This window comes from Mobula birostris, chromosome 14, assembly GCF_030028105.1.
Source record: "Mobula birostris isolate sMobBir1 chromosome 14, sMobBir1.hap1, whole genome shotgun sequence".
Lineage (NCBI taxonomy): Eukaryota > Metazoa > Chordata > Chondrichthyes > Myliobatiformes > Myliobatidae > Mobula > Mobula birostris.
The window spans coordinates 3542796-3569512 of NC_092383.1; the positions used below are offsets into that span (position 1 = coordinate 3542796).

Here is a 26717-nt window from a genome sequence, read left to right on the forward strand (position 1 = left end):
GATGGCTGAGGGGTAGTGACTCTCCCTGAACTTGGTGGTGTGAGTCCTGAAGCTCCTGTACTTTCTTCCTGATGACAGCACGTCTTGGGTGACAGGGATCCCTGATGATGGAGACTGCTTTCCTGTGACAGCGTTTCCTGTAAATAGTGGGGAGGGCTTTATCCGTAATGGACTGGGCCGTATCCACTACTTTTTGTAGGATTTTCCATTCAAGGGCATCGGTGTTTCCATTCCAGGCTGTGACGAAGCCAGTCAATAAGAGAATTTCGACAACTTCTATACATGTGTAGTAGAGAGTATAAAGTTGTTGTAATGTTTCATATTTTATGTCTCTTGTGATTTTCCTGTTGGTAGTCAATGGGACCGGGTAGAATAATAGTTTGGCACAGACTAGATGGGCTGAAGGGCCTGTTTCTGTGCTGTAATGCTCTATGAGTCTATGTAGCTGGTGAGAATGGCATGCAATATTCTGCTGTAGCCATGTTAGAAGAGCAAGACTTGGATTCCAACAATGGTCAGTGTGATGGTTTGGGCGTCACAGTAGTGCAGCATTTACTGCAACACCGTTACAGCTTGAGGCATTGGAGTTCGGAGTTCTATTCCAGCGTCCTCTGTAAGCAATCTATACAACATCCCTGCGGAATGTGTGGGATTTCTCGGGGTCTCACCCCACCCAACCCCCACAGTCCAAAGACATACCAGTTAGTAGGTTAATTAGTCATTGTAAACTGTCTCATGATTAGGCTAGGGTTGCTGGGCAGGAAGGGGACAGTCAAACAGACAGACAGACAGAATCTCCTGTTAACAGGCAACTCCACTTAGTCGCCTGACAATTTACTGGAGGAACTGAACAGGCTGAGCAGCATCTTTGGTGCTTCCAGTCAAAAGCAACAGTTCAGTCGTAGACTTTCATCCCAAAATGTTGACAATCCCTCTCCCCCACTCCCACAAATGAGGTCGTGTCCATGGTCCACTCGGATGGTGAAGGGGAAGAAACTGTTTCTGGATCGTTGATTCTGTACCTTCAGGATCCTGTACCTCTTTCCTGATGACAGCAATAAGTCAATTGTCATTTTACTATAGACATCTAAACCATCAAACGAGACAATGTTTCTCTGAAACAGGGTGTAAAGCACTGTAGTACACATAAAACACAATAACTTATGAAAGTAAGGATGAAATCTACAGATGAATTACACATAAACAAAGTGCATGAATTAAACATTGTAAGATACAGAACATATTAACCGGTGACACTTCGAATGCAATGCAGCCGTGAGTTCAGAAGCCTAATGGCCAGGGGGAAGGAACTGTTTCTCACCCTGACCGTTCTTGTTTTTACGCATTAGAGTCTCCTGCCTGATGGTAGAAAGTCAAAGGGGACGCCGGATGGATGGGTGGGGTCCTTGATAATACTAAGGGCCCAGCGAACGCAGCGCTCCTGATAAATGTCCCTGATGGATGGTAGGGAGGCCCCTATGATCCTCTCAGCCATTCTCACAGTCCTTCATAGGCCATGTCCTAGGAGATGAGGTTCCTTAATGGTGGTTATCGCCTTTCGAAGGTGTCCTCGATGATGGGAAGGCTGGTCGGTGCCCATGATGGATCTGGCCGAACTCTCAACTTTCTGCACGATAACATTCGACAGACAATTGAAGAGGTACATGGTTTGGAAAGGCTGAGAAGGTTATGGGCCAAATGCTAGCAAATGAGATTAGCTGAGATGGTCATCTTGGTCAGTATGGATCAGCAGAGCCCAAAGGGCCTGTTTTCAGGCTGTTTGACTTTATGACCAGCACCAAAGAGGTTTATACATTTCTATAACACGTTAGGTTCCATCGTTCCAAAATGCTCACACCAAAGGAAGCACTTCTTTGTTGAACCATCAGTAATGGAAAGCTCCCACAGAATGAATGACCAGACAGCCTGGTCTAAAGAAGTCAAATGAACAATAAGTACAGTCTCCCAGAACAGCTCTCAGTCACTAGAAAAGGGCTTTAGGACTGCGAACTTCCACTCGCAAAGGGCAGGACTGGGGTGTAATGCTTCATTGAGAAGACACCATTTCTGGCAACACACCACAGAGCTCTCCCAGCTGTGCCCTGTCTCGCTGCGCAGCGCTCCCATATTCCAGTGCGTAGGGGGACCCCAGCTATGCCCCCTCCCAGAGCACTCCCTGAGCTTCAAAGAGTAGGGAGTTCAGCACAGAGCTGTCCCAAATCCCCTAGAACGGAGCCACCTGACAAAGGTAAGGGTGCCACTCCTGGCACAGAGGTAAGGGTGTCACCGTTGGCACAGAGGGGCTTCTGCAGCCATGTTACCAGTTTAAAATGCAGCTTGACAATCTCACACCCAGCAGCCTGAAACCTGGCCTCAAACACAGATCTCAGCAGATTTGCCCAACCTCGACGAATACAGTGCGGCAGGAGAACCAGTTTACACTCCAGGCGAAAGCATTTATTGATGTTTTCCATCAGTCAGCTCTGCATAATCAGATAGTAAATTCATTTTTATTTGCCAATGACGTTTCTTTTATCTCATCTCCCTCCTTCCTCATTCTGCAGAGAATGGGAACTGCAGCTGAATGTGGTTTTTTTCCTCACCAGTCCCAACACCTCTTCAGCCCCATGTGATGTGCATCAGTAAATTGTTCAGTAAATTCTTATGCCGACTCTTCATTCCTCACTGATACAATTCCAATTACCAAACACTTCACTCTTCACTCCTCACTGATACAATTCCCCATCACCAAACACTTCACTCCTCACTGATACACTGAGACAATTCCCCATCACCAAACACTTCACTCTTCACTCCTCACTGATACAATTCCAATTACCAAACACTTCACTCTTCACTCCTCACTGATACAATTCCCCATCACCAAACACTTCACTCTTCACTGATACAGAGACCATTCTAATTACCAAACACTTCATCACTCTTCACTGATACACTGAGACCATTCCCCATTACCAAACACTTCACTCTTCACTCCTCACTGATACAATTCCCCATCACCAAACACTTCACTCTTCGCTGATACACTGAGACAATTCTCTATCACCAAACACTTCACTCCTCACTGATATACGGAGACCATTCCCCATCACCAAACACTTCACTCCTCACTGATACACTGAGACTATTCCCCATCACTAAACATCTCGCTCTTCACTGATACACTGAAATCAATTCCCCACCACCAAACATGCCATTACAAGTGAATCGGAGTCATGCATCACAAGGTATATACCTTACACATACTCATGTATTCATGCACACGGCCATCCATACACAAACACGCCAACAACCCACCACTGTCTGTGAGGCATTTGTACAAAGCCAGAGAAGTTCCCTCTCTCTTTCCTCCAAGATGCCCAAGTTCTTCTCTGCTCCTCAGTCAGATACCCAGCTCCTCTTGTGCCTCCACCAACCTAACACCGCCCCCCCACCCACTTTAAGGGCCATTCCAGCTCATCTCATCTGCACCCTCTCCAAAACCCTGACATCCTTGCTAACAGGTTGTTTGTAAAAAATGGCTACAACACAGAGAGTGTTATAGTTATACACACAAACATGGACACAGCTACACTCATGTACATGTGAATAGACACACACAGACATACACTGACATGGGCATACACACTCAGACACTCAGACATAGATGGACATAATTGTAAAAACTCAGCCAGACAAACTGGGACACGGACAAAGACCATCATATATATGCAAACAAGAGGAAATCTGCAGATGCTGGAATTTCAAGCAACACACATAAAAGTTATATATAATCACATACATGCGAACAGTCAGATCATGGATATAGTTAAGAGACATGGACACTGTGGCAGACATACTCAAAGAAAATTTATTTTCAAAGTACATATATGTCACTCTATATACCCCTAGGATTCATTGTCTTCTTGGTGCACTCAATAATTCCATAATCGAATAATAACCATAAGAATTAATTAATGATGCTGAGAAAGAAAATGGATCCGCTAAGATGAAATGGCGGTGCGGACTCAATGGGCCAAATGGCCTAATTCTGCTCCTATGTCTATGGTCGTTTGTACATGGAAATGGGGAGACACACACACACACACACACACTATTCATTTGGCATTACTGGCACATTCATTGTACAGTACAGGCCCTTCGGCCCACAATGCTGTGCTGACCCTTTAACTTCACTCCTACATACTCCTCCAATTTTCCATCATCCATCTGCCTATCTAAGAGTTTCTTAAATGCCCCGCACGTTTCTGCCTCTACCACCTTGCAGACATTCTGGGCGGAATGGCTGAATCCCATGTTATATTGTTCTCTGTTCGAAGAGAATCCCATTGAACATAATCCCATCCAACCCTTCCCAGTGTTTCTCATGCCGAAGGACCAAGATCTCATCTGCTGATGGAACCCCAGCTAACAGCGTGCAGTAGGGATGAACATCAGTCCCAACAGGGTACGTGCAATCTGTCTGCACTCAATGTGCAGAACTGCAGAACAAATTAGAAATAATTAATAATCCAGTTTTAATTACGAGTCACAGCATTGTTGACACGTGTTGTCACTGTGAAAATGCAGAGTATTCAAGAAATCTCAGTACGTTGTGTAAAAAAAAAGTAACTTATTTGGCAAAGATCTACCTCTTGCTTTTGTTTATGTTGAAATACAGAGTGATATTTTTATCTTTCACCTGGTAGAAATCCTGATCCAAGCAGGAAATATCTTGGGCAATAAATTACCCGCTTGTCACAGTAACAGGTGAGTGACCCAAATTCCTTGCATAAGGCTTACTTCAGCTTTGTCACACACTGTCTTCACTCTAGTCGAGTAAGACAACAGAGAAATAAGCCCTTCAGCCCAACTGGCCCGTACTGACCACAGAATCCTCCCCGCTGGTCCCAGTTGGCAATGTTCAGCCCATAACCCTCCAAACCCCGCCCCTCCATCTGTCTTTCCAAATACTACTTAAAGTTCAAAATAAACTTATTATCAAAGTATAAGGTAACCATATACTACTTGGAGATTTACTTTCTTGCAGGCACTGACAGGAAAAATAAAGAAATGCAATATAATCCACAAAAAAATATGCAAACACTGACAAACAAGCAAAGTGCAGAAGACAACAAACTGCAAATAAAAAATGACTGAGAACATGAGTGGTCAGGAGTCCCTGAACGTGACACTGCAGGGGTGTAGAATCAGTTCAGAGTTGAGGTGAGTGAAGTTAGAATAATGGTTGTAGAATAACTATTCCTGAACTTGATGGCATGGTACCCGGGGTTTCTAAACCACAAGAAGAGAACTTAAAAGGCTGCCATTACACCTGCCTCGTCCACTTCCTCCAACAGCTCTTTCAGAATCAGAATCCGGTTTAACATCACTGGCAAATGTCATGAGATGCAGCAGCAGTACAATGTGAACATTGTAAATTACACCAAATATTTAATTTAACTTTTAAATATATATAAGTAGTGCAAAAAGAGGGAAAAAATAGTGAGGTAGTGTTAAGGTACTCAGTACCTCCACATTAAGTAGTACAGGGTGGAGAGGGACAAATTTTGTTTTTTTTTTAAAAAACAGTGTTAGGTGCAAGGATCCCTGCTGGGGTGGTGAGAGAGGCATACATTTAAGAAACTTAGATGTTAGGAAAATGGAGGGCGATGCAGAAGGGACGAGTTAGATTGATCACAGAGCAGGTTAAAAAGGTTGGTACAACATTGTGGGCTGAAGGGCCTGTACTGTACAGTTATCTGTTCTATCCCCTTTACGTCTTCTCTCTCCCACTTTAATACGTGCTTTCTAGTATTTGATTGGGAGAAAGGTTCTGATTCTCTACCCTATCTAGGCCTCTCAGATTTATAAATTCCCCATCAGATCGCCCCTCAGCAACTGATGCTCCAGAGGAAAAATACCTGGTCCTCCATCCTCTCCCCTCCCTTAAGATGCTCATCAGAATGGAGCTCTCTGTCCTGACTCCTGGTCACCTGTACAAATACATCTCTATGCAGTGCAGTTAAACCCTGGTTTGTACAAAGCGCCATGATGTGACAGGCTAACGTTGGCTTTAAAGCTCATTCCTGACGATTACAGTTTTTCATCATCAGGAGTGTTATTCTACGAAAGATCTAAATGTTTAGATTTTCCTCGCTATTCAAGGATCAACTTTATTCACCACATATTTACGCGTTAGGAATTTGCTGTATGGTGTGTTGGTCAAGGGGTGACATGTAACAAAAGCAACACTGAATAATTCTAGGCAATAAAGAATTAAATAAAAATAAAGTTAGAGGTTAAAGTACAGACTTGGAATAAAATGTGCATAAATACATAAATATCAGCATGTATTTACAATGTAAACAGCTTTATAAACAGTGGTTTAAAGTGTTTACAGTGCAGTGATAGGGGTAATAGAGGGGATGGACCTACGATAGTTGGTCAGATTAACGGTTTGGGGAAAAAGGCCAAGATGGTGTGGAGTTTTTTTTTGTTTTAATGGACTTGTAACACTTCCCAGAAAGGAGCTTTTAGGAAAGGCAGTTTTCAGGGTGGTTGTATCCACAGTAATTTTTCCAGCCCACGTCTTTGTGCTGGACACACACAAGTCCTTCAGTGATGGTAGACTGCAGCCAGTGATCTCTTCTACTGGCCTGACAGTTGACTGTGGCTTTTGTCTATTGTGAGGAGATGCTGCACCAAACCAGAGAGTGATGGCTGATGTGAGGATGCTCTCTGTGACGGCAGCAGAGAGTTGTGAAGATGGGAAACAGTTTCTTCCCCCAGGTTGTGAGACGACTGAACTCCCTGTCACCACCCAGGTCTCATCACCTATGAAGTGCCAGTAGCGTTAACCTGTTTACTTTTTAACTTGCGTCGTAAATTCACCTTGTACAAATGTCAGTCTTCTGGAATCCATTTTACTATTTGTTGATTTATTTTGCGGTAATATTACTTTGTGTGAATTATATATACCGCATTGTACACCTTGGTCCAGAGGAACATTGTTTTGTTTGGCAGTATACGTGCGTACAGTTGAATGACAATAAACGTGAACTTGAAAATTGCACCAGTATGTTCTGGGGAATTTTACCAACTGCCGCAAGAAGGGAGGGGTTTGGGGGCTTGATGTTACTGTTGCTGTTTTTTATTTGCAAGGAAGGGGGATGGGGTTTTTTAATGTTCTAGTTGGATGATCTGTAAGTTTTTTGTGCGGGGGGGGATTGGGATTTGGGATTTGAGAGTTTTGTTTCTTTTTCGCGCAAGGTTGGGGGAGGGGGTTGATGCCCTTTCTTTCAAAAACTCCCCTGGCTGCTCTGTGTTTCATGGTTATCTGGAGAACACGGTTATCAGAGTTGTGTGGTATATGCACATTTTGACAACAAAATGAAGCGCGTCCTCTGCTGAAGTTTTTTGCTAATGAAGGAGATATGACTCTCCCTCTTGACAAGACCCACAGTGAGTCCACATCATCTCTCTTTCCCCTCTGTTTACAGTTTAAATTTGCATCGCTGACTGAATGGACAGCTGTCCGCTCACTCACGCCCCACGGGTCTGATCTGACTGGTCTATCTTGCTGCATGGTTCAGAATCATTGTGACTTCACTGTACGAGAGGTGAGGGCGAAATCTCAGAGCCTCTGCCAGGGCTGGTTAGCTGGAACTCTGCAGCAAAGATGCACCACAGCGGGGACCACTGTGAACAGCAAAATTGATACCAGAATTAAAGCAACAGTATTATACAGCAGCTTGACCATCAGACAGGAGGTACAGGAGCCTCGATTCCCACACCACCAGGCTCAGGAACAGCCATTTCCCTTCAACCATCAAAATCAGGTTTAATATCACTGGCATTTGTCATGGAATTTTTTGTTTTATGGCAGCAGTACATAATAAAAATAGTATATAATACATACTTTTTAAAAAGTAGTACAAAAAGACAGCAAAAAAAATAGTGAGGTATGTTCATTGTCCATTCAGAAATCAGATGGTAGAGGGGAAGAAGCTGTTCCTAAATTGTTGAGTGTGCGTTTTCATCTTCCTGCACTTCCGCCCTGATGGTAGCAATGAGTAGAGGGCACGTCCTGGGTAATGAGGATCCTTAATGACAGACGCTGCCTTTTTGAGGCACCACGATGGTGGGGAGACCAGTGCCCATGATGGATCCGGCTTAGTTTTAACTTACTGCAGCTTATTTTAATCCCGTGCAGTGGCCCTTTGATACCAAATGGTAATGCAACCAGTTAGAATACTCTCCATTGTACCTTTGTCTTTGATGACATACCAATTCTCCTCAAGCTCCAAATGAAATATAGTCGCTGTCACGCCTTCTTTGTAATTCCATCAATATGTTGGGCCCAGGATAGATCTTCAGAAATGTTGACATCCAGGAACTTGAAACTGCTCACCTTTTTCAGTTCAGATTCCTCAATGAGGACTGGTGTGTGTGTTCCCTTGACTTCCCCTCCTGAAGCCCACAGTCAATTCTTTGGTGTTACTGACACGAATACAAAGTTGTTGTTGCAACACCACTCAACCAGCTGATCAATCTCACTCCTGTACGCCTCCTGGTCACCACCTGAGATCCTGCCGACAATAGCTGCAGCAGTGAGGAGATGTTACTTCCAATCCACACAGACTGGGGTCTCCTGGTGAGGAAGGCAAGGATCCAGTTGCAGAAGGCGGTAAAGAAGCCCAGGTTTTGGAGCTTCTCGATCAGAGCTCTAGGAATGATTGTGTCGAACGCTGAGGTGTAATCAATAAACAGCAGCCTGACACAGGTAATACTATTGTCCATGTGATGCAAGGCCAAGCGGAGAGCCGGTGAGATTGCATTAGCTGTCGACCTATTGTAGGCAAATTAGAGCGGTTTCAGCTCCCTGCTTAGGCAGGAGTTGATTCTATCCCTGACCTACCTCTCCAAGCACTTCATCACAGTACACGTAAGTTCCACTGCGTGATAGTTGATGAGCCAACTCAACCAGGTTCTTGAACCAGTGTACATAGCATCGCCCACCTCAACTCCGAACTGATTCCACAACTGATGGACTCACTTTCAAAGAGTCACGTTCTCAGTATTACTGATTTACTTTTTTTCCCCATTTCCACAGTTTGTCTTCATTTGCCAGTTTGTCAGTCCAAGTGTGTAGTTTTACATCGATTCTATTGTATTTCTTTGTTCTACTGTGAATGACTGCAAGAAAATGAACCACAGGATAGTACATGGTACTTTGATAATAAATCTACTTTGAACTTTTGTACACAAGTCACTGAACTGAACTCTGCCACCCATCAATCCAGAGCAACAATGGATAACAATGGTGCTCGGTGCTCAGTGTCGGAGGGCTGGTCGGAGGCTCGACGTTTTCGGACGGACTCAGTGTCCGCTGCGGTCGGGTGCTTCCAAGGGTGCTGCATCGGCAAGTTTGCGGCGCTTGGAGGTTCATGACAGGTAGAGTTTCTCCCTTCTGCTGCCTGCGTGAGATGATGAGGCTATTGAGACTTTGAGACTTTTTTTTTACCGTGCCCATGGTCTGCTCTTTATCAAATTACGGTATTGCTTTGCACTGTTGTAACGGTATGTTATAATTATGTGGTTTTGTCAGTTTTAGTCTTGGTTTGTCCTGTGTTTTTCTTGTGATATCATTCTGGAGGAATGTTGTATCATTTTTTAATGCATGCATTTCTAAATGACAATAAACGAGGACTGAGTGTCCTCATAATCTAATCTAATCTAATAACAGAAGGCCACACACAGGATTCTGGAGCAACGGAGGGAAGTGAACAGTCGATGTTTCGCGTTGAGATCCCTCACCTTGGCTGAAAGATGGACAGGAGACAGCCAGTGTAAAAATGGTGGAAGGAAGAGATGGGACAAGACCAGGCTCCTCCTCTGTAATTTCTTCTGCTCTCCAACACTAACCATGTGCAGGGTGCAGCCCTCCCCCTCCCACCCACCTTCTTATTCTGGCTTCTGCCCCCTTCCTTTCCAGTCCTGATGAAGGGTCTTGGCCCGAAATATTGACTGTTTTGTCCCCCGGTTTATTTCATTAGGAGTTTGAGGAGGTTTGGTGTCTCACCAAAGACTAGCAAACTTCTACAGATATACCATGGAGAGCATTCTGACTGGTGGCATCATCGTCTGGTATGGAGGGGCCACAGCCCAGGATTGGAAAAAGCTGTGGGATGTTGCAAACTCAGCCGGCTCCATCATGGGCACTGGCCTCCCAGCGTCCAGGACACCTTCAAAAGGCAAAGCCTCAAAAAGGTGGCGTGATCATGAAGGATCTTCAGTATCCCAGGACAAGCTCTCTTCTCATTGCTACAATCTGGAAGGAGGTACAAGAGCCTGAAGACACAAACTCAATGATTCAGGAACAGCTTCTTCCCCTCTGCCGTCGGATTTCTGAATGGACAATGAACCCATGAATACTACCTCACTATCTTTGCACTACTGATTTAATTTTCACGTATATCCATTACTGTAATTTGTAGTCCATTTCACGTATTGCACTGTAGCAGTAGTGCGATCACTCGAGTCGAGTATGATGCTCTCCTACGGGGTTGTCTATTGGTGGGTCCTCAGGTGTAACAGACAATCCTGCCCCCTTCGCCACTTGCTGACCACTGCGGTACTTAACCCAGGACATTAGGGTGAATTCCTTTCACGGAGAACACCTGTGCATGACTGATGCATGGGCACACACTGCACAGACCTTGACAGATCAGTGGCATGGAGTAGAAGACAACTGGGACGCTTCACTGCTGCAACCTTCCTCCACCTTCACTGCTGTTGTGATGTGACACTGTCTTCTGCCGGCCCCATCGCAGAGGTCTTGGTTGGATCACTGTTCGTCTGGAACCTCCCTCTTGACATTACCTGGCTGGGGTAAGACTGCACTGTTTTGCTGCTGCAAAACAGTAAATTTCACGGCACATATCAGTACACCTGATTCTATCAGACCCGCTGAATTCCTCAATCAATTCATACGTGTTGCACAGGCATTAGTCAGACCACACTTGGGAGTATTGTGAGCAGCTCTGGATCTCTTATCAAAGAGATGTGCTGGCATTGGAGAGGGTCCTCCAGGAGGTACGTGAGAATGATTCTGATAATGAAAGGGTTAACATGTTAGTTGCATTTAATGGCTCTGGGCCTGTACCTGCCGGAATTTACAAGAACGAGGGGGGGAATCTCAGTGAAACAAATTGAATATTGAAAGGCTTAGATAGAGTAGATGTGGAGAGGATGTTTCCTAAAGTGGGGGAGTATTCGACCAGAGGTCACAACTTCAGAATAGAGGGATGTCCATTTAGAATAAAGACGAGGAGGAATTTCTTTTAGCCAGAGGTGGTGAATCTGTGGAATTTATTGCCACGGATGGCTGTGGAAGTCAGGTCATCGGGTATATTTAAAGTGGAGGTTGAGAAGTTCTTGATCAGTCAAGGCATCAAAGCTTACAGAGAGAAGACAGGAGAATGGGGTTGAGAGGGACAATAAAATCAGGCAGGATGGAATAGTGGAGCAGACTTGGCCTAATTCTGCTCCCATGTCTTGTCATCTCATTTCCAGTATCCATAGGACTGCTTGTGTTTGTGAGCTATATTAGAAAACTTCTTTTTAACCCTCGAGGCAGTGAAAAGCACAATGTAAATACACACACTTTCTTTGTTAAAGGCTCCACATCGTATTGCTCACTAACAGCTCAAGGCCTCTCACATCTAATGAAACTGTTTGGAGTCCAAAATGTCTGTGTGGCTTGGGATGATTTATAACTACTTCCAATAATCTCTAGCCTAGAGCACAACTCTTTATCTACTTCAAGATGAAAACTTTCCCCACTGCTTGCTAAAGCCTTGTCTTTAGACGTAGAAAAAATTCTCCTCCCTGCGCCCAGTGAAACCAGAGCAACACCACATCCAGAGCAACGCGCACAAAATGCTGGCGGAAGTCAGGAGGTCAGGCAGCGTCTATGGAAGGGAATAAACAGTCCACATTTCAGGCTGAGACCCTTCGTCAGGACTGGAAAGGAAGGGGGCAGAAGCCGGAGTAAAGTGGAGGAAGAAGGAGTACAACAAGCTGGCAGGTGATATGCCAGACCAGGTGAGGGGTTTCATCTATGGCTTTGAAACCACATATTCTGTAACCTTTTGAGGGGGCACAACTCTTTTTTTAAGAAGTGTTTAAAGTCCCTACAAATACCAGCATGATGAATCCCAGATTTCAGAGGCGGGATGCAGAAGAGCGGATACGTACATTTGATAAATTGTCCTGGTGATCCAGCACAGCATGTCAACACTGGCACACAGCAAGCTCCAACATTGTCGGTAACAATGAATCTTCTCCCCATAACTTATGACACCCTTAGTAATAAAGAATCTATAAAACCTCCGCTTTAAATATAACCAGTAACTGTCACAGACAGCCACCCACAGCAATGAATTCCAGATTCAACTCAGGCCAAAGAAATTCCTCATCTGTTCGAAAGGGATCTCTTCCGATTCCGAGGCACTGCCCTCAGATCCGAGGCTCACCCACCAATGGGCACATCTCTCCACATCCAGTATCTAGGCCTTTCACCCACAGCCACCACTCCCAATCGTAGCTCATTCCTCATTCTCACAACCTTGAGTGAAGAAGTTCCCCCTCAGGTTCCCTTTGGATCATGGGTTCCCAACCTAGGGTCCGCGGCATAAAGAAGTTTGGGAACCCCTGCTTTAGGTATTTACTTCTGTAACTAAATCCTTTCTGTATGGCACTGTACTGCTGCCAGAAGACAACAAAATTTCACCACATACATCAATGATAACAAACCTGACTCTGACTCTGAAGTGGCCGATCAACACTACACATTTACTGCCCAACCGGTGAGGGGTCAGTAAAGAGGAGAGGGCAAACCTCCAGACCAGTCTCCTCGAGTTCCAAATCAAAATGAAAGACTCCTCTGAATTCGAGTTTAGGCTGTGGCACATCAGTGTCCCCTGCAGCAACTTCACAACGAGACTGCCTCCTCGAATAGCGCTATTAAAGCAACACACGGCTTCCAATGGAATTCATGGGATCAGTGATCCACATAAAGCACTTGACATTGAGGTAACATCTCGGGAGAATTGGCTTAACTGCTAAGGCGATGGCTGAGCGAAAGTCAGAGACTCGGGGGGGGGGGGGGCCTGACAGATTATTCAGCTGATTGCTTTCTCATTCGCGGGAAGTTCACCTCCATTAGTACGCCTCTCACTTGATGTGATATTCCTTCCTGGTACCATGGGGCTGACAGGGAGAAGGGTGGGGTGGGAGCCAGGGAGCAGGAAGAGTTAATGAAGGCTCGTGAGTAACTGAAGTTGGCGGGTCTGGAGGTCAAGGGCCAAAGGTCAGCTCGTCCACAGGTCGGAGAGCCGATGTCCGGGCTTGGAGACCCAATGTCTGAACACGGAGAGTGCAAACCTGGAGGGCTGGAAGCCCAGAGGCAGCCTCTCCCGGGGTTGGAGGCGTGTCTGTGTCTGTGTGAGAGCCTGCAGCATTCTGCATGTGTTACTTGGTTTTCCAGCATTGGCAGGCTCTCGTGTTTATGTTGCTGTTGTTTTGTTCCGCTGTCGCTGCTTTGTGTCATTCTGCAGAGCACTGTCGACGTGCTACGTTGGTGCCAGGATGTGTGGTGACACTTGCCGGCTGCCTCCAGCGCACCCTTGGGTGTCGCTTGGGAACACAAACGACGCATTTCACTGCACGTTTCGATGCACAAGTAATAAATGTGAATTTAATCCAACGATCCAAATGATTATAATTACATAGAGGGCATTCTGCTCAGCATTGAAGGACAACTGAATGTGACAATCAGAAATGAGCCCTCTCACACAAAAAAACCCCAGAGAACGTTCCGGAAAAGCAAACTGAAATGCCAAAGGAAGACAGCCGTGAAACAGCAGAGATTACTTTCAGGTAAGTGCACTGACTCATAGACAGGACGGCTGCTCTCCTGCCTTGGTACAGAGGGACGCATGTTGGTTTCAACACTAGCAAACCATCCACCGTGACCACATCTTGCCAGTTGTGGCTCCGAAGGTCCTCCAGTAGGTCCTATGCCCGCTCAAGCACGAGTATCTGGGTTGGCGGCCCAGAGGAGTACCGGCAGAGGGCTGCACAGCTGGAGACATCTGTCGAAAACATGCTGGTTATCTTACCACTATCAGACCAGCAGTCAGAGTTTGGGACCATCAATTGAGAGATAAAAAGGGGTCACAGTAGCATAGTGTCATTACTGCGCCAGTGACCCGGGTTCAATTCCCACCACTGCCTGAAAGCGGTTAGTTACGCGGAGAACACATTATGTAGATTTCCTCCGGATGCAGTGGTTTCCTCCCACATTCCAAAGGCATGCGGGTTAGTAGGCTGATTGGCCACATGGGTGTAATTGGACAGCACTGGCTCGTTGGGCCAGAAAGGCCAGTCCCAACGTTGTATCTCTTCAACGACTTCGAGGGAAGAGTTTGGTGGCCCAGCTGGTCTCCCAGCTTTGACCTCCCCAGTCAGTGCAGCTGCCAGAGTTGTTAAGTGGCTATTGTTTACATCAATTGGCCACTTCCAAGGATTGTCTCATCCACAGCAGATAATACAATGGACAGTGGTTATCAGTATTCACTGATGACAGATTAGTCATTCATGTAAGCAGAGCGTAAAAGCACACAGATAAAGTGATGAGCACAATGTAGCAGATGGATTTTGACACGCACAGCTGTGAAATCATCTCCGCTCGGTGGCCACTTTATTAGGTACACCTGCTCGTTAATGCAAATACCTAATCGGCCAATCATGTAGCAGCAGCTCAGCCCACAAGAGCATATAGACATGGTCAAGAGGTTCAGTTGTTGTTCAGACCAAACATCAGAACTGGAAAGAAATGAGATCCAAGTCACAATTAGCATGGAAAAATTGTTGATGTCAGATGGGGTGGTTTGTGTATCTGAGAAACTGCTGATCTCCTGGGATTTTCACACACAACATCCAGTCAGTGGCAGTTCTGGGGGTGGAAATGCCTTAATGAGAGAGGTCAGAGGAGAATGACCGGACTGCTGGTTCAAGCTGACATGAAGGTGATAGTAACTCAAATAACCATAACAGTGGTGCACAGAAAAGCATCTCTGAATGCACGACACATTGAACCTTGAAGTGGATGGGCTACAGCAGCAGAAGATCATGAACGTACACTCAGTGGCCACTTTATTAGGTACTGGAGACATCTAACTGTCTAAAAATCCAAACCCTACCTAGACGGCTAAAAGATAAAATCTGGAATCTAAAGTAAATGAAAAGTCACAGCACAGAAAGAAAACTAGAAAGAAAGACTAGATTTATTTGCCACACATACAATCAAAAGAGTGAAATGCATAATTTGCATCAACGGCACAGTCCGAGGATGTGCTGGGAGAAGCCATGAGGGTCACCACACTTCAGGCGTCAACATAGCCCGCCCACAACTTACTAACCCTAACCTGAATGTGGGAGGAAACCAGAGCACCCGGAGGAAACCCACATGGTCACCGGGAGAATGTACAAACTCAGCGGCTGGAATGGAACCCCAAATGCTGGGGCCGTGAAGCGTTACGCCAACAGCTACGCCACCATGCCACCCTTCGGCCCATCTATTCCGTGCTGGCCATCACGCAGCCAGTTACATGAACCCCATTTTATTCACCTCCCTCCCCACTCCTGCCACTCACCTACACCCCAGAGACAACTTACAAAGGCCCAAGAGACCAAACAGTTGGATAGAATATTTTGCAGTTACCCTCGAGCAGTAGTATCCATTGAATGCTGGAGTGGTTTCCTTCCCTCTCCACAACCATCTATGCAACTTCATGCAGCTCTTGACTGCACCCCCTCAGCCTCCTTCAACTGTACATACTATCCTCCCCGGAATCTCCAACACCTCCAGCCCGCCCTCTGTACCTGTCACCCTTCCTCTACTACGTCCACCTGCTACACCGGCCACCTCCTACACCCTCCTCAGTCACACCCCTCCAGGATGTCAGAGTTCCTCCAGTCCTGGCCTCTGTAACGTCCAGCACAGGTCGTCAGCTAGCAAGGCCTTAGACTCAGTCAGGGACTTCCTTCAGTAACCCTCCCTGCTTCCTTAAAACTCACCTCAGTGATCAGGGTAACAGTCATCTACTGTCTGCATCATTAATCCAGGGACAAGTTCAAATGAGCCCTGATGAAAGGTCTCAGCCCCAGTCTGAAACAGAAAATGTTTACTTTTCTCCTTCGATGCTGCCTGACCTGCTGAGGTCCTCCAGCATTTTGTGTGTTGCTTCAAATGTGGAATTTAGGTTCTCGATCTAGTCCTTTCTCTCCCCATTGCTACAGCCTGACCTGCTACCCCATCAAGTAGGCTCAATGGGCCGAATGGCCTAATTCTTGCTCCCATGTTGACATTACCTCTATTGGTCAGGTCTGACCATGGATGTTACATCTCAGCTGTCCAGGTGATACGCAAGGCAGGGCAGTATGACACGAAGAACGAGCTACTGCTCGAGTAAAAGACTCTTCCCTCTCCACACAGCCGATGAACCCAAAGGAACGGCAAGGACCAATAAAGTCTGGAACCAGCAGCGTCGCAGGAGTTGCCAGTCAGCACTGAACTCAAGATAAGACTGCCTTAGGGACTCCAGCTCCAGACACTTCCTCTGGGTTGTACTTCTGTAGCCTTCCGATGAGTGGGTACAGCCGCGAGACAGCCGAGGTTTAAGATCAGAGTTTTCCTTCTCCGGAATGAGCGACTCATTTTAAGATACCAGTAATTCACCTTTCCCCCTCTCCTGACAGTAGAGACACTTACTCTGGTTTTAGTAGCTAAGCCACAAGCAAAGACCAGGAGCTGGACTTGGTTGTCAGAGGCTATCTGAGACACATATCATTGGGAGCATTTCACACACCCCCCACCCCCAGCTATGACAACTGCACACACTTGTACAGACACTTTTGTTTGCACTCACAAACACCTCAACATTGTCTTTTTAAAACACTCTTTATTTGTAATTCGTAATGTTACGTTTTTGCACTGCTATTGCAGAACAACAAATTTCACATCTAAGAAAGCGATAATAAATCTAATACCTTTAGTAAATCTAGTACCCAGAAGATACAAACTACCAGCTGTTCGTACTGACCCATCTCTCATTGATATTCTTCAGGGAAGCAATTCGCCTGTCTATGACATCAGACCATCAAGGTGATTGTGAGTAATTTTTTTTTAAATCCAGATGCTGTAAATTTGAAATGAACAAGAAAACACTGGAAAGAGCAACGTCACAGCACAGCACCTCGAGTCTCAAAACGTGGACAAGACCAAGGTGTGGACTCTGGACCTTAGGAATGTGCAGGCTCACCACTCACTCCTCACAGCAGATACACGGCTCCTCCTCCATGGAGGGTCAGGAGCACCACGTTTCTGAGTGTGGACAATCCGACCTGGTCACTCAACGCCACCTCTTTAGTCAAGAAAGTACAGCAGCCTCTCTACTTCCTGAGGATATCCACCTCGCACTCCCCCCACCCCCCAACCCCCACCATTCTAACCAATTTTTACAGGAGCACCATCGAGAGTATCCTGACCAGCTACGGGAATTGCAAGACATCTGACTACAAGTCCCTACAAAGGACTGGGGTCATCGGGGCCTCTCTTCCACCCATCTTGAGAGATTTATCAAGAGCGCTGTGTATGCAGGACCCTTAATGATCCCTCCCCTCAGTCCCATAATCTCTTTGATCCCCTACCATCAGGCAGGAGGTACCGTAGCATTAGGACAAGGACCGTTAGGATGGAAAACAGCTCTCCCCCTCCCCCGCAGGCCATGAGACACTGAACTCCCTGCCACCACCCAGGCCTCACCAGGTATGAAGCACCAGCAGTGTTCTACTGTTTATTTTTTTTAAACTTGTGTCGTATTATTTGTTAATTTATTTGTGGTAATATTACTTTACATGTGTGAGTTACACACATTGTTGTGTACCCAGGTTCAATTGGCAGTTTTCATGAATGACAATAAATTTGAACTTGAGAGGAGAAACAGGAATTAATGTTTCAGTCCAGAACTGATGAAAGGTCATTTGGCCTGAAACGTTGAGGAAGTACAGGAGCCTGAAGACCCCGCAGCGTTTTGGGAACAGCTTCTTCCCCTCTGTCTCTCAAAGTCCAAGCCTAGGTCCCCAGGGTGAGAGGTGGAAATAGGTGAGGCCAGCCAACAGGTGAGACCGGCCAACAGGTGAAGCTGTATAGGCCAATCCCCCCCTGTACCATCCGCGTTTATTAAATCCAACCATACCATCGACTTCAGAGGACGACAGAGACGGGAGATCACTGATGACCATGCTCCGCTTAGCCGCTAATGGACTCGTGTTCTCCCCCTCCGCCATCAGATCTCTGCACACTGCCCCATTAACGTAAACTAATAGTGCAAAAGAGAAGTAAAGTATTTTTATACGTCTTGCACTGTACTGCTGCAAAAAATCATGCCACACGTAGCCGATAACAAACCTGATCCTGACTCTGCCTCCACAGACGCTGCCCGACCCGCTGCCTGGTTCCAGAACTTTCGCTGTATCGTGTTGACACCACCCCCCTCGCTGTGGGGGTGAATGATGAATTTTCGCCACGCCAGATTCCCGCGCCCCGTGAGTGACTAAACACATTTTGAAACAAGGAAGCGGCTGTTTCAATGTTTCCTCGTGTTAGTCTTCGCTTCGAGGCACCCGAGGACGTTTGAGCGGGGCTGTAGGGCGGTGACACTGGGGGTAGCTAACGGGACCGTACACCCAGCAGCCCTGTCATCACCTCCCCGCTGCCGGTGGCAGCGATCAACCACAGCTCAGTGAGGCCGTGCCAACCCGGGCCAGGGGCAACGGCTGCGAACCAGCGGAGCCACCACCGGCGACAAAGCAAAGCTCCTTCCACCAAAGTTAGCTTGCAGTTTGCACAGAGAAACGGGCTCGGATGGGGAGCCGGAGCGGAGGACTCAGTACATTCACACACCTACAGTGCTAAATCCGGCATCTCCACCAGTAAACGCTATTGCATTAAACCCACTACAATTAAGCCGACCAAGGAAACCTCAATTAATAAACCTTGTCTTATCCTGTGTAGAATCGAGGTCACTTGACATACTGTATGAAGCCCGGATTCCTGACTCAGAACTGGTTTGCCCCGTTGGTCATACTTTGACCCCAATCCCAACACCTCCCCCCCGCCCGCCCCACCACGTCCTTCGCACCGGCGGGACGGGACCCCTTCCAACAGCCCCCGACCTGCGGGACAGAGCGAGAGCGAGAGGCACCGGCCATCCCCCGTAGGCTACGCCAGGTCCGGGCGACTGGCGATCCAGCGCCGGAGTAGCAACACTCGCCGTCTCGTTGGCAGCCTTCACTGGAGGGGGGGACGGGGACACTGGAACGAGAGCCTCCAGTTGAACCGAGAAGTTATAATGCACGTTTCCACCAGCGCAGCCAGGCTTGGAGGTGACCTGTGTCTCATTCACACACAGGACGGGTGGCAGCTCAGGAGAAGGGGAATACCCACACACAATAACACAAGGCAACAATTACCCGCCGATGAGATGACCGGCGCACTTTATTTGTCTACCTGCACTGCACCCTCTAACTGTAATTCTATACCCCGTTGTGCCACCTCGGTGACACGGTAACAAAAGCCTTCCACTGTCTCCCGGTGCGTGTGACAGAAATCACCAATTACACAACGCAGCGGCAGCCACGGTCACGCCCGCAGGTTCCGACACGACGGCGCCCACTGACCTGGATGGTGCAAGGGTACTCGGAATCGTCCAGCAGCCGAACGGTGCAGTCGAACTCCCGCTCCAGGTTCCTGACGCTGCCGCTCCTCAGCCGGCTCAGCATCTTCGGAGGCGGCGGCGGCGGCGCAGCGGGGAAGGGCAGCCTGGCGTCGTGCTGATCTCGCTGCTCGCTGCCCTCAGCCGGGAGGGGAAGGAGGGAGGGCGGCTACAGGCTGCCGGGTGCCGCGGTGTGGCGATTCCCCAAACGCCGGTGCTGCCCGCTCATCGCCGCGGCCGCCTCAACCAAAGTATCCGCCGCCACAAAAGTATCCGACAGCCCTGCGAGGGGGCGGGGCCTCCCCGCCTCTGACCGGCGGCCTTCCCCTCCAATCGGCGCCGGCCTCTGTCAGAGTGGCGTCGGATTTCCCCAATGGCTGCTGGAGGGGCGGGGCGGTGTCGAGGATAAGCCAATAGATGGCCCATGGGGGCGGGTCTCGCTGTGAGCCGGCCGGGGCAAAGGGAGGGCACTCATTGATCGCGGGCGGGATTGGAGGCGAACTTGTGCAAGCCATTTTTAAATAGATTATTGTTTGCAATGCAAAAAATAATAAAGCCACCTGCCAAGAATTTAACTCAGCCTTTGCCTTATTTTGCATTGCACATTTTGGTCCGCAAAGCTCTGCATTTTCCATTGTGCCTGCTGCATAATAAGGGCTCCGGCAGCCACCGGGTTAATCGGTTCCCTCCGTGTGTCTGCAGCGCCTCTGCACAGCTCCTGGTTGCCGTTGTGCATAAATCTGACTTTATTACCGAGCAGGTCGGCTGGGGGGGGAGCGAGGCAAGGTTTCCCGGAGCAGTTTCGAGGGGAAAGGGTGTTACAATAAAGGAGCGTACGCCCACCCGAGCAAATCATAGACGAGCAGCGAATGCAAAGTGACAACGCGATCCACCGGTCAAAACGCCACCACAGAGCAGAATACATAGAAGCGGCGGCAAAGCCTTTCGGCCCTTGTCTGCCTGCTCTGCCATTCGGTAAGATACCGGCTCATGTCATACGTCGGTACCACTCATCCGCCATAACCACAACACTGAGCTATCAAGATCAGTGATTAGCTTTATTTGTCACATGTACATTGAACCATACAGTGGGATGCGTAGTTTGCGTGAACAGCTAACACCGTCCGAGGATGCGCTGGGGCAGCCCGCAGGGTCACCACGCTTCCCGCGCCAACACAGCATGCCCACAACTTACTACCCCGAACTCGTACGTGGGCGCCGAGAACCCGGATAACACCCACGGGGTCACGGGGAGAGCGCACAAACTTCTCACGGACTGCTCTGGGATTTGAACCTGCGGTGCAGATCGCCGGTGCCCCAAAGCGCAGCACGAACGGCCCTGCTACCTTGCCGTCCTCGTACAGTGCTGATCGAGGCCCTTTGGCCCAGTGAGCTCATGCCAACCCAGTACCCACTCAGCAAGTCCCAGTCTCCTGCGTCCGTCCCACTCCCTCCAAGCCTCTCCCTTGCTTCGATAATGGTACTACAGTATTGTACCTGCCCTTAATATCCTTTACTAACCCAAGTCTTTATCTCGGTCTCAATATAGTCAGTAACTGAGAAAAGGATCACAAGAGGGTCATAGACTCAGCTCTATCACAGGCACAACCTTGGTGAGCAGGATTAAGGAAAACCCCAAGACATTCTACAAGTATGTGAAGAGCAAGAGGATAAGACGTGAGAGAATAGGACCTATCAAGTGTGACAGTGGAAAAGTGTGTATGGAACCGGAGGAAATAGCAGAGGTACTTAATGAATACTTTGCTTCAGTATTCACTATGGAAAAGGATCTTGGCGATTGTAGGGATGACTTACAGCAGACTGAAAAGCTTGAGCATGTAGTTATTAAGGAAGAGGATGTGCTGGAGCTTTTGGAAAGCATCAAGTTGGATGAATCACCGGGACCGGATGAGATGTATCCCAGGCTACTGTGGGAGGCGAAGGAGGAGATTGCTGAGTCTCTGGCGATGACCTTTGCATCATCAATGGGGTCGGGAGAGGTTCCGGAGGATTGGAGGGTTGCAGATGTTGTTCCCTTATTCAAGAAAGGGAGTAGAGATGGCCCAGGAAATTATAGACCAGTGAGCCTTACTTCAGTGGTTGGTAAGTTGATGGAGAAGATACTGAGAGGCAGGATTTGTGAAGATTTGGACAGGTATACTATGATTAGGAATAGTCAGCATGGCTTTGTCAAAGGCAGGTCGTGCCTTACGAGCCTGATTGAATTTTTTGAGGATGTGACTAAACGCATTGATGAAGGAAGAGCAGTAGATGTAGTGTATATGGATTTCAGCAAGGCATTTGATAAAGTGCCCCATGCAAGGCTCATTTAGAAAGTAAGGAGGCATGGGATCCAAGGAGACATTGCTTTGTGGATCCAGAACTGGCTTGCCCACAGAAGGCAAAGAGTGGTTGTAGATGGGTCATATTCTGCATGGAGGTCGGTGACCAGTGGTGTGCCTCAGGGATCTGTTCTAGGACCCCTGCTCTTAGTGATTTTTATAAATGACCTGGATGAGGAAGTGGAGGGATGGGTTAGTAAGTTTGCTGATGACACAAAGGTTGGAGGTGTTGTGGATAGTGTGGAGGGCTGTCAGAAGTTACAGCAGGACATTGATAGGATGCAAAACCAGGCTGAAAGTGGCAGATGGAGTTCAACCCAGGTAAGTGTGAAGTGGTTCATTTTGGTAGGTCAAATATGATGGCAGAACATAGTATTAACGGTAAGACTCTTGGCAGTGTGGAGGATCAGAGGGATCCTGGGGTCCGAGTCCATAGGACGCTCAAAGCTGCTGCGCAGGTTGACCCTGTGATTAAGAAGGCATACGGTGCATTGGCCTTCATTAATCGGGGAACTGAATTTAGGAGCTGAGAGGTAATGTTGCAACTATATAGGACCCTGGTCAGACCCCACTTGGAGTACTGTGCTCAGTTCTGGTCGCCTCACTACAGGAAGGATGTGGAAGCCATAGAAAGGGTGCAGAGGAGATTTACAAGGATGTTGCCTGGATTGGGGAGCATGCCTTATGAAAACAGGTTGAGTGAACATGGCCTTTTCCCCTTGGAGCGACGGAGGATGAGAGGTGACCTGATAGAGGTGTAGAAGATGATGAGAGGCATTGACTGTGTGGATAGTCAGAGGCTTTTTCCCAGGGCTGAAATGGCTGCCATAAGAGGGCACAGGTTTAAGGTGCTTGGGAGTAGATACTGAGGAGATGTCAGGGGTAAGTTTTTTACGCAGAGAGTGGTGAGTGCGTGGAATGGGCTGCCGGCAACGGTGGTGGAGGCGGATACGATAGGGTCTTTTAAGAGACTTTTGGATAGGTATATGGAGCTTAGAAAAATAGAGGGCTATGGGTAAGCCTAGTAATTTCTAAGGTAGGGACATGTTCGGCACAACTTTGTGGGCCTATATCATGCTGTCGGTTTTCTATGTTTCTATATCAAGTTTGCTGATGACACCATTGTCATAGGCCAAAGCAGAGGTGGTGGTGAATCGGCATCTAGGGGGAAGATTAGTTACTCAATGTCAACAAGACCAAGGAGCTGGTTACTGACTTCAGGAGGAGGAAGCCAGCGGTCCACTATCCAGTCCTCATCAGGTGGAGTGTCAGCAACTTTAAGCTCCTCTGTGTTATTATTTTAGAGAACCTGTCCTGTGCCCAGTATATAAGAGCAAATATGAAGGAAGCACGGCAATGCCTCCACTTTCTTAGGAATTCGCAGAGATTTGGCATGAAATTTTATACTTTGACAAACTTCTATAGATGTGTGGTGGTGACTATATTGACTGGCTGCATCACAGCCTGGTATGGAAACACCAGTACCCTCGAATGGAAAATCCGACAAACTGTAGTAGATACGGCCCAGTCCATCAGAGGTAAAGCCCTCCCCAGCACTGAGCACGTCTACATGAAATGTTATCACAGGACTCAGACTGTACGGGAGGGCAGAGATCAGCTGCAGCCTGGTGAGTGACGAGTCGCGTGTCAGGTCTTGAAGGACGGAGCCTCCACGGTTGCGACACTCAGACATGCACCAGGGTGACAGTCCGGACGACGTACAAAATCCTTGAGTGTGATCTGGGAATCCGCACATTTCTCACCTGAGAGATAACAGGCAGACTATTGATATTGTTTGTGGAGGAAGAGGAAGTGTGCAGCTGGAAATCTTCCACAGAAATTCCTTGCCTCATCAGGATTAAAAGGAGCAGAGGCATGGACACTGAATCTCCTGGATCGGGTGTGGGCTGACAGTTTCCCCGTGCTTGCTAGCGTCACATAAGATCAAAACTACCCAATGCATCACCGGCACCAGCTTTCCTACCACCCAGCACACGTATTCAGAACGGTCCCCGAAATGCTCCGGCAACAGCACGGAGGCTCGCACCCCCACCGCTCGCGAACGGATTGTTCCTCTCCCGTCAGGGAAAAGGCTACGCAACAGCCTCACCAGGACCACTGGGCCCAGAAACAGTTACTTTCCCCAAGCTGTCAGGCTGATCAACGCCTCAACAAGGCCACCATTTAGTGTTGCGTTTACTTATTTGTTTAGAGATTCAGTGTGAAACCAGCCTTTCCAGTCCAAGGAGCCACACTGCCCAGCAACCCGCCTACTTAATCCTTGCCTAATCACAGGACAATTCACAGTGACCAATTAGCCTACTAACCCCTACGTCTTAGTCTGTGGAAGGAAAGTGGAGCAGCTGAAGGAAACCCATGCAGTCACAAGGGGTAATGTACAAACTCCTTACAGACTGCACTGGAATTGAACTCCAAACTGCAAAGCCCTGGGCTGCAGTAGCATAACACCAACCACTACGCCACCGCCTATAGGTAATAACAGCTATTTGTTCCTCGTGTTCTGGGGATTGCTTTTATTTTTATACTTATTGTGTTTTCTTCTGAGTTTTTTATTGTTTTGTTTACGCTTGTTGAGATTGTTTTATGCTGTGCTGGATCCAGACTTGTTCTCCTTCACTCTCATACTGAATAAATCATCTTAAATCTTGGATCTTATGCAGAGTTTTAATCATAATCAATTGATTACTAACTTGGCATAAAATCTTTACATATTAGTTAAATACAAGCAAAGATTTGCATTTCAGGCAGCTATAGGTCATTCTGTTGCAGTTTCCAGACAATGAAGTGTGGACACTGATGTATCATGGGAAATATGGCAGCCAGTTAAAATGGGTGGGTCAATGGGATCAGACAGAATTAGGGGTACAGGGGTTTTTATAGGATATGACGGATAAGCAGGAATAGGGTACTAGGGTGGCGAAAGGTGGGAGGATAAAGTGCAGGTTAGGGGATGTGTGGGTGTGTGATTGGGTGAAGGGATTTAGAATGTAAGTCTATTGCACACTCTGGAGCAGAAGGTGGTGGTAATGCACCATTAAGCTGGGTGCCAACTGCTGTAAAACAAGACGGAGAGAAAGAGAGATTAGACAGAATTACATTTTGGCATGGACTAGATGGGCTGAAGGGTCTGTTTCTGTGCTATAGTGCTCTGTGAATCTGTGACTATAGACGTAGACACTGATGTAGCATGTAAAATATACCTATTTCAGCCCATCACCCCTACTGGGGCATAGGCCACTGACAGCACAAGGCTCCTCTCTCCTGGGCCAGTCTTTCAAATTGCCCCAGGTGTACCCCATCGAAGATCCCTCCTCTCCCAGGGACGAGGTCTTTGGAGCTCCTGTTGCCATTCCTGTCGCTCTTAAGTTCTTACGGGATGGTGGTGTTAGCCCTGTACCCAAACCTCCTCCTTTCACAGTCGGACTTGGGACCGTCCACGGCAGAGCTACCTGGGAAATGTGGCTGCCAGTAAATGAGGCTGAGGAAAACGGCTGATGGAATTTAATGCAGACAAGTGTGAGGTGTTACACTTTGGGAGGACAAACCAGGATAGGACTACAGTGAATGGTCAGGCACTGAGGAGTGTGGTGGAACAGAGGGGTCTAGGAATACAGATCCATAATTCACTGAAAGTGGCATTCCAAGTAGATAGAGCCGTAAAGAAAGCTTTTGCCACATTGTAGCTCCTAAATCAAAAGTACTGAGTACAAGAATTGTAATGTTATGTTGAAGTTGTATAAAACATTGGTAAGACCTAATTTAGAATATTGTGTGCAGTTCTGGTCAAACCCACCCCCTCTCCCGCATAGGAAGGATGTCAATAAGATTGAAAAAGAGTGTCGAGGAAGTTTACAAGGATATTGTCAGGTCTTAAGGACATGAGACCCAGGGAAAGGTTGAATAAGTTTGGAACATTCCCTGGTGTGTAGGAGAATGAGGGGAGATTTGATAGAGGTATACACAATTATGAGGGGTTTAGATAAGGTAAATGCAAGCAGGCTTTTCCCATTGAGGTTGGGTGGGACTACGACCAGAGGTCATGGTTTAAGGGTGAAAGGTGAAATATTTAAGGGGGAACTTGTTCACTCAGAGGGTGGTGAGAGTGGGGGAGGAGCTGCCAGCTGAGGTGGTGGATGCAGGTTCAAATGCATGGAGAGGGAGGTATAGACGGCTATAGTCCAAGTGAGGAAACATGGGACCAGGAAGAAGATCAGCCCAGCATGGAATAGATGGGCTGAACAGCCTGTTTTGTCGCTGCAGTGCTCTATGACTCAAGCATCCCCAAACGTTATGGTGATAACGTGATAATGACTGGCTCACCTGAGTTTGTGTAATTTGAATTTCATTTTATTAAGGGATTGGTGATAAAAATGCTTCGAGATGTTGTCAGGATAGGACAACTGAGCAGGATTATAAGAGCCCTTTGGTATATGTAACAAACCAGCACCTGATAAAAACGATCCTCATGATTGGTGGGTTTGAATTGGTTACTTATGTCACATGTAAGTTC

At 47.4% G+C, this 26717-nt stretch overlaps 1 protein-coding gene across 3 annotated transcripts in view; it reads right to left on the reverse strand.

The window, feature by feature from the left end:
* The window catches only part of frmd5a (FERM domain containing 5a), a 183745-nt gene extending 163649 nt beyond the window's left edge, over positions 1–20096 (reverse strand). For all 3 annotated transcript variants that reach the window (XM_072277680.1, XM_072277677.1, XM_072277679.1), the window contains exon 1: positions 19810–20096. In XM_072277680.1, coding sequence (XP_072133781.1) covers positions 19810–19911 — 102 coding nt within the window. In that variant the 5' untranslated portion in view covers positions 19912–20096. The remainder of the gene's footprint in view (positions 1–19809) is intronic.
* Positions 20097–26717: the final 6621 nt, after the last annotated feature.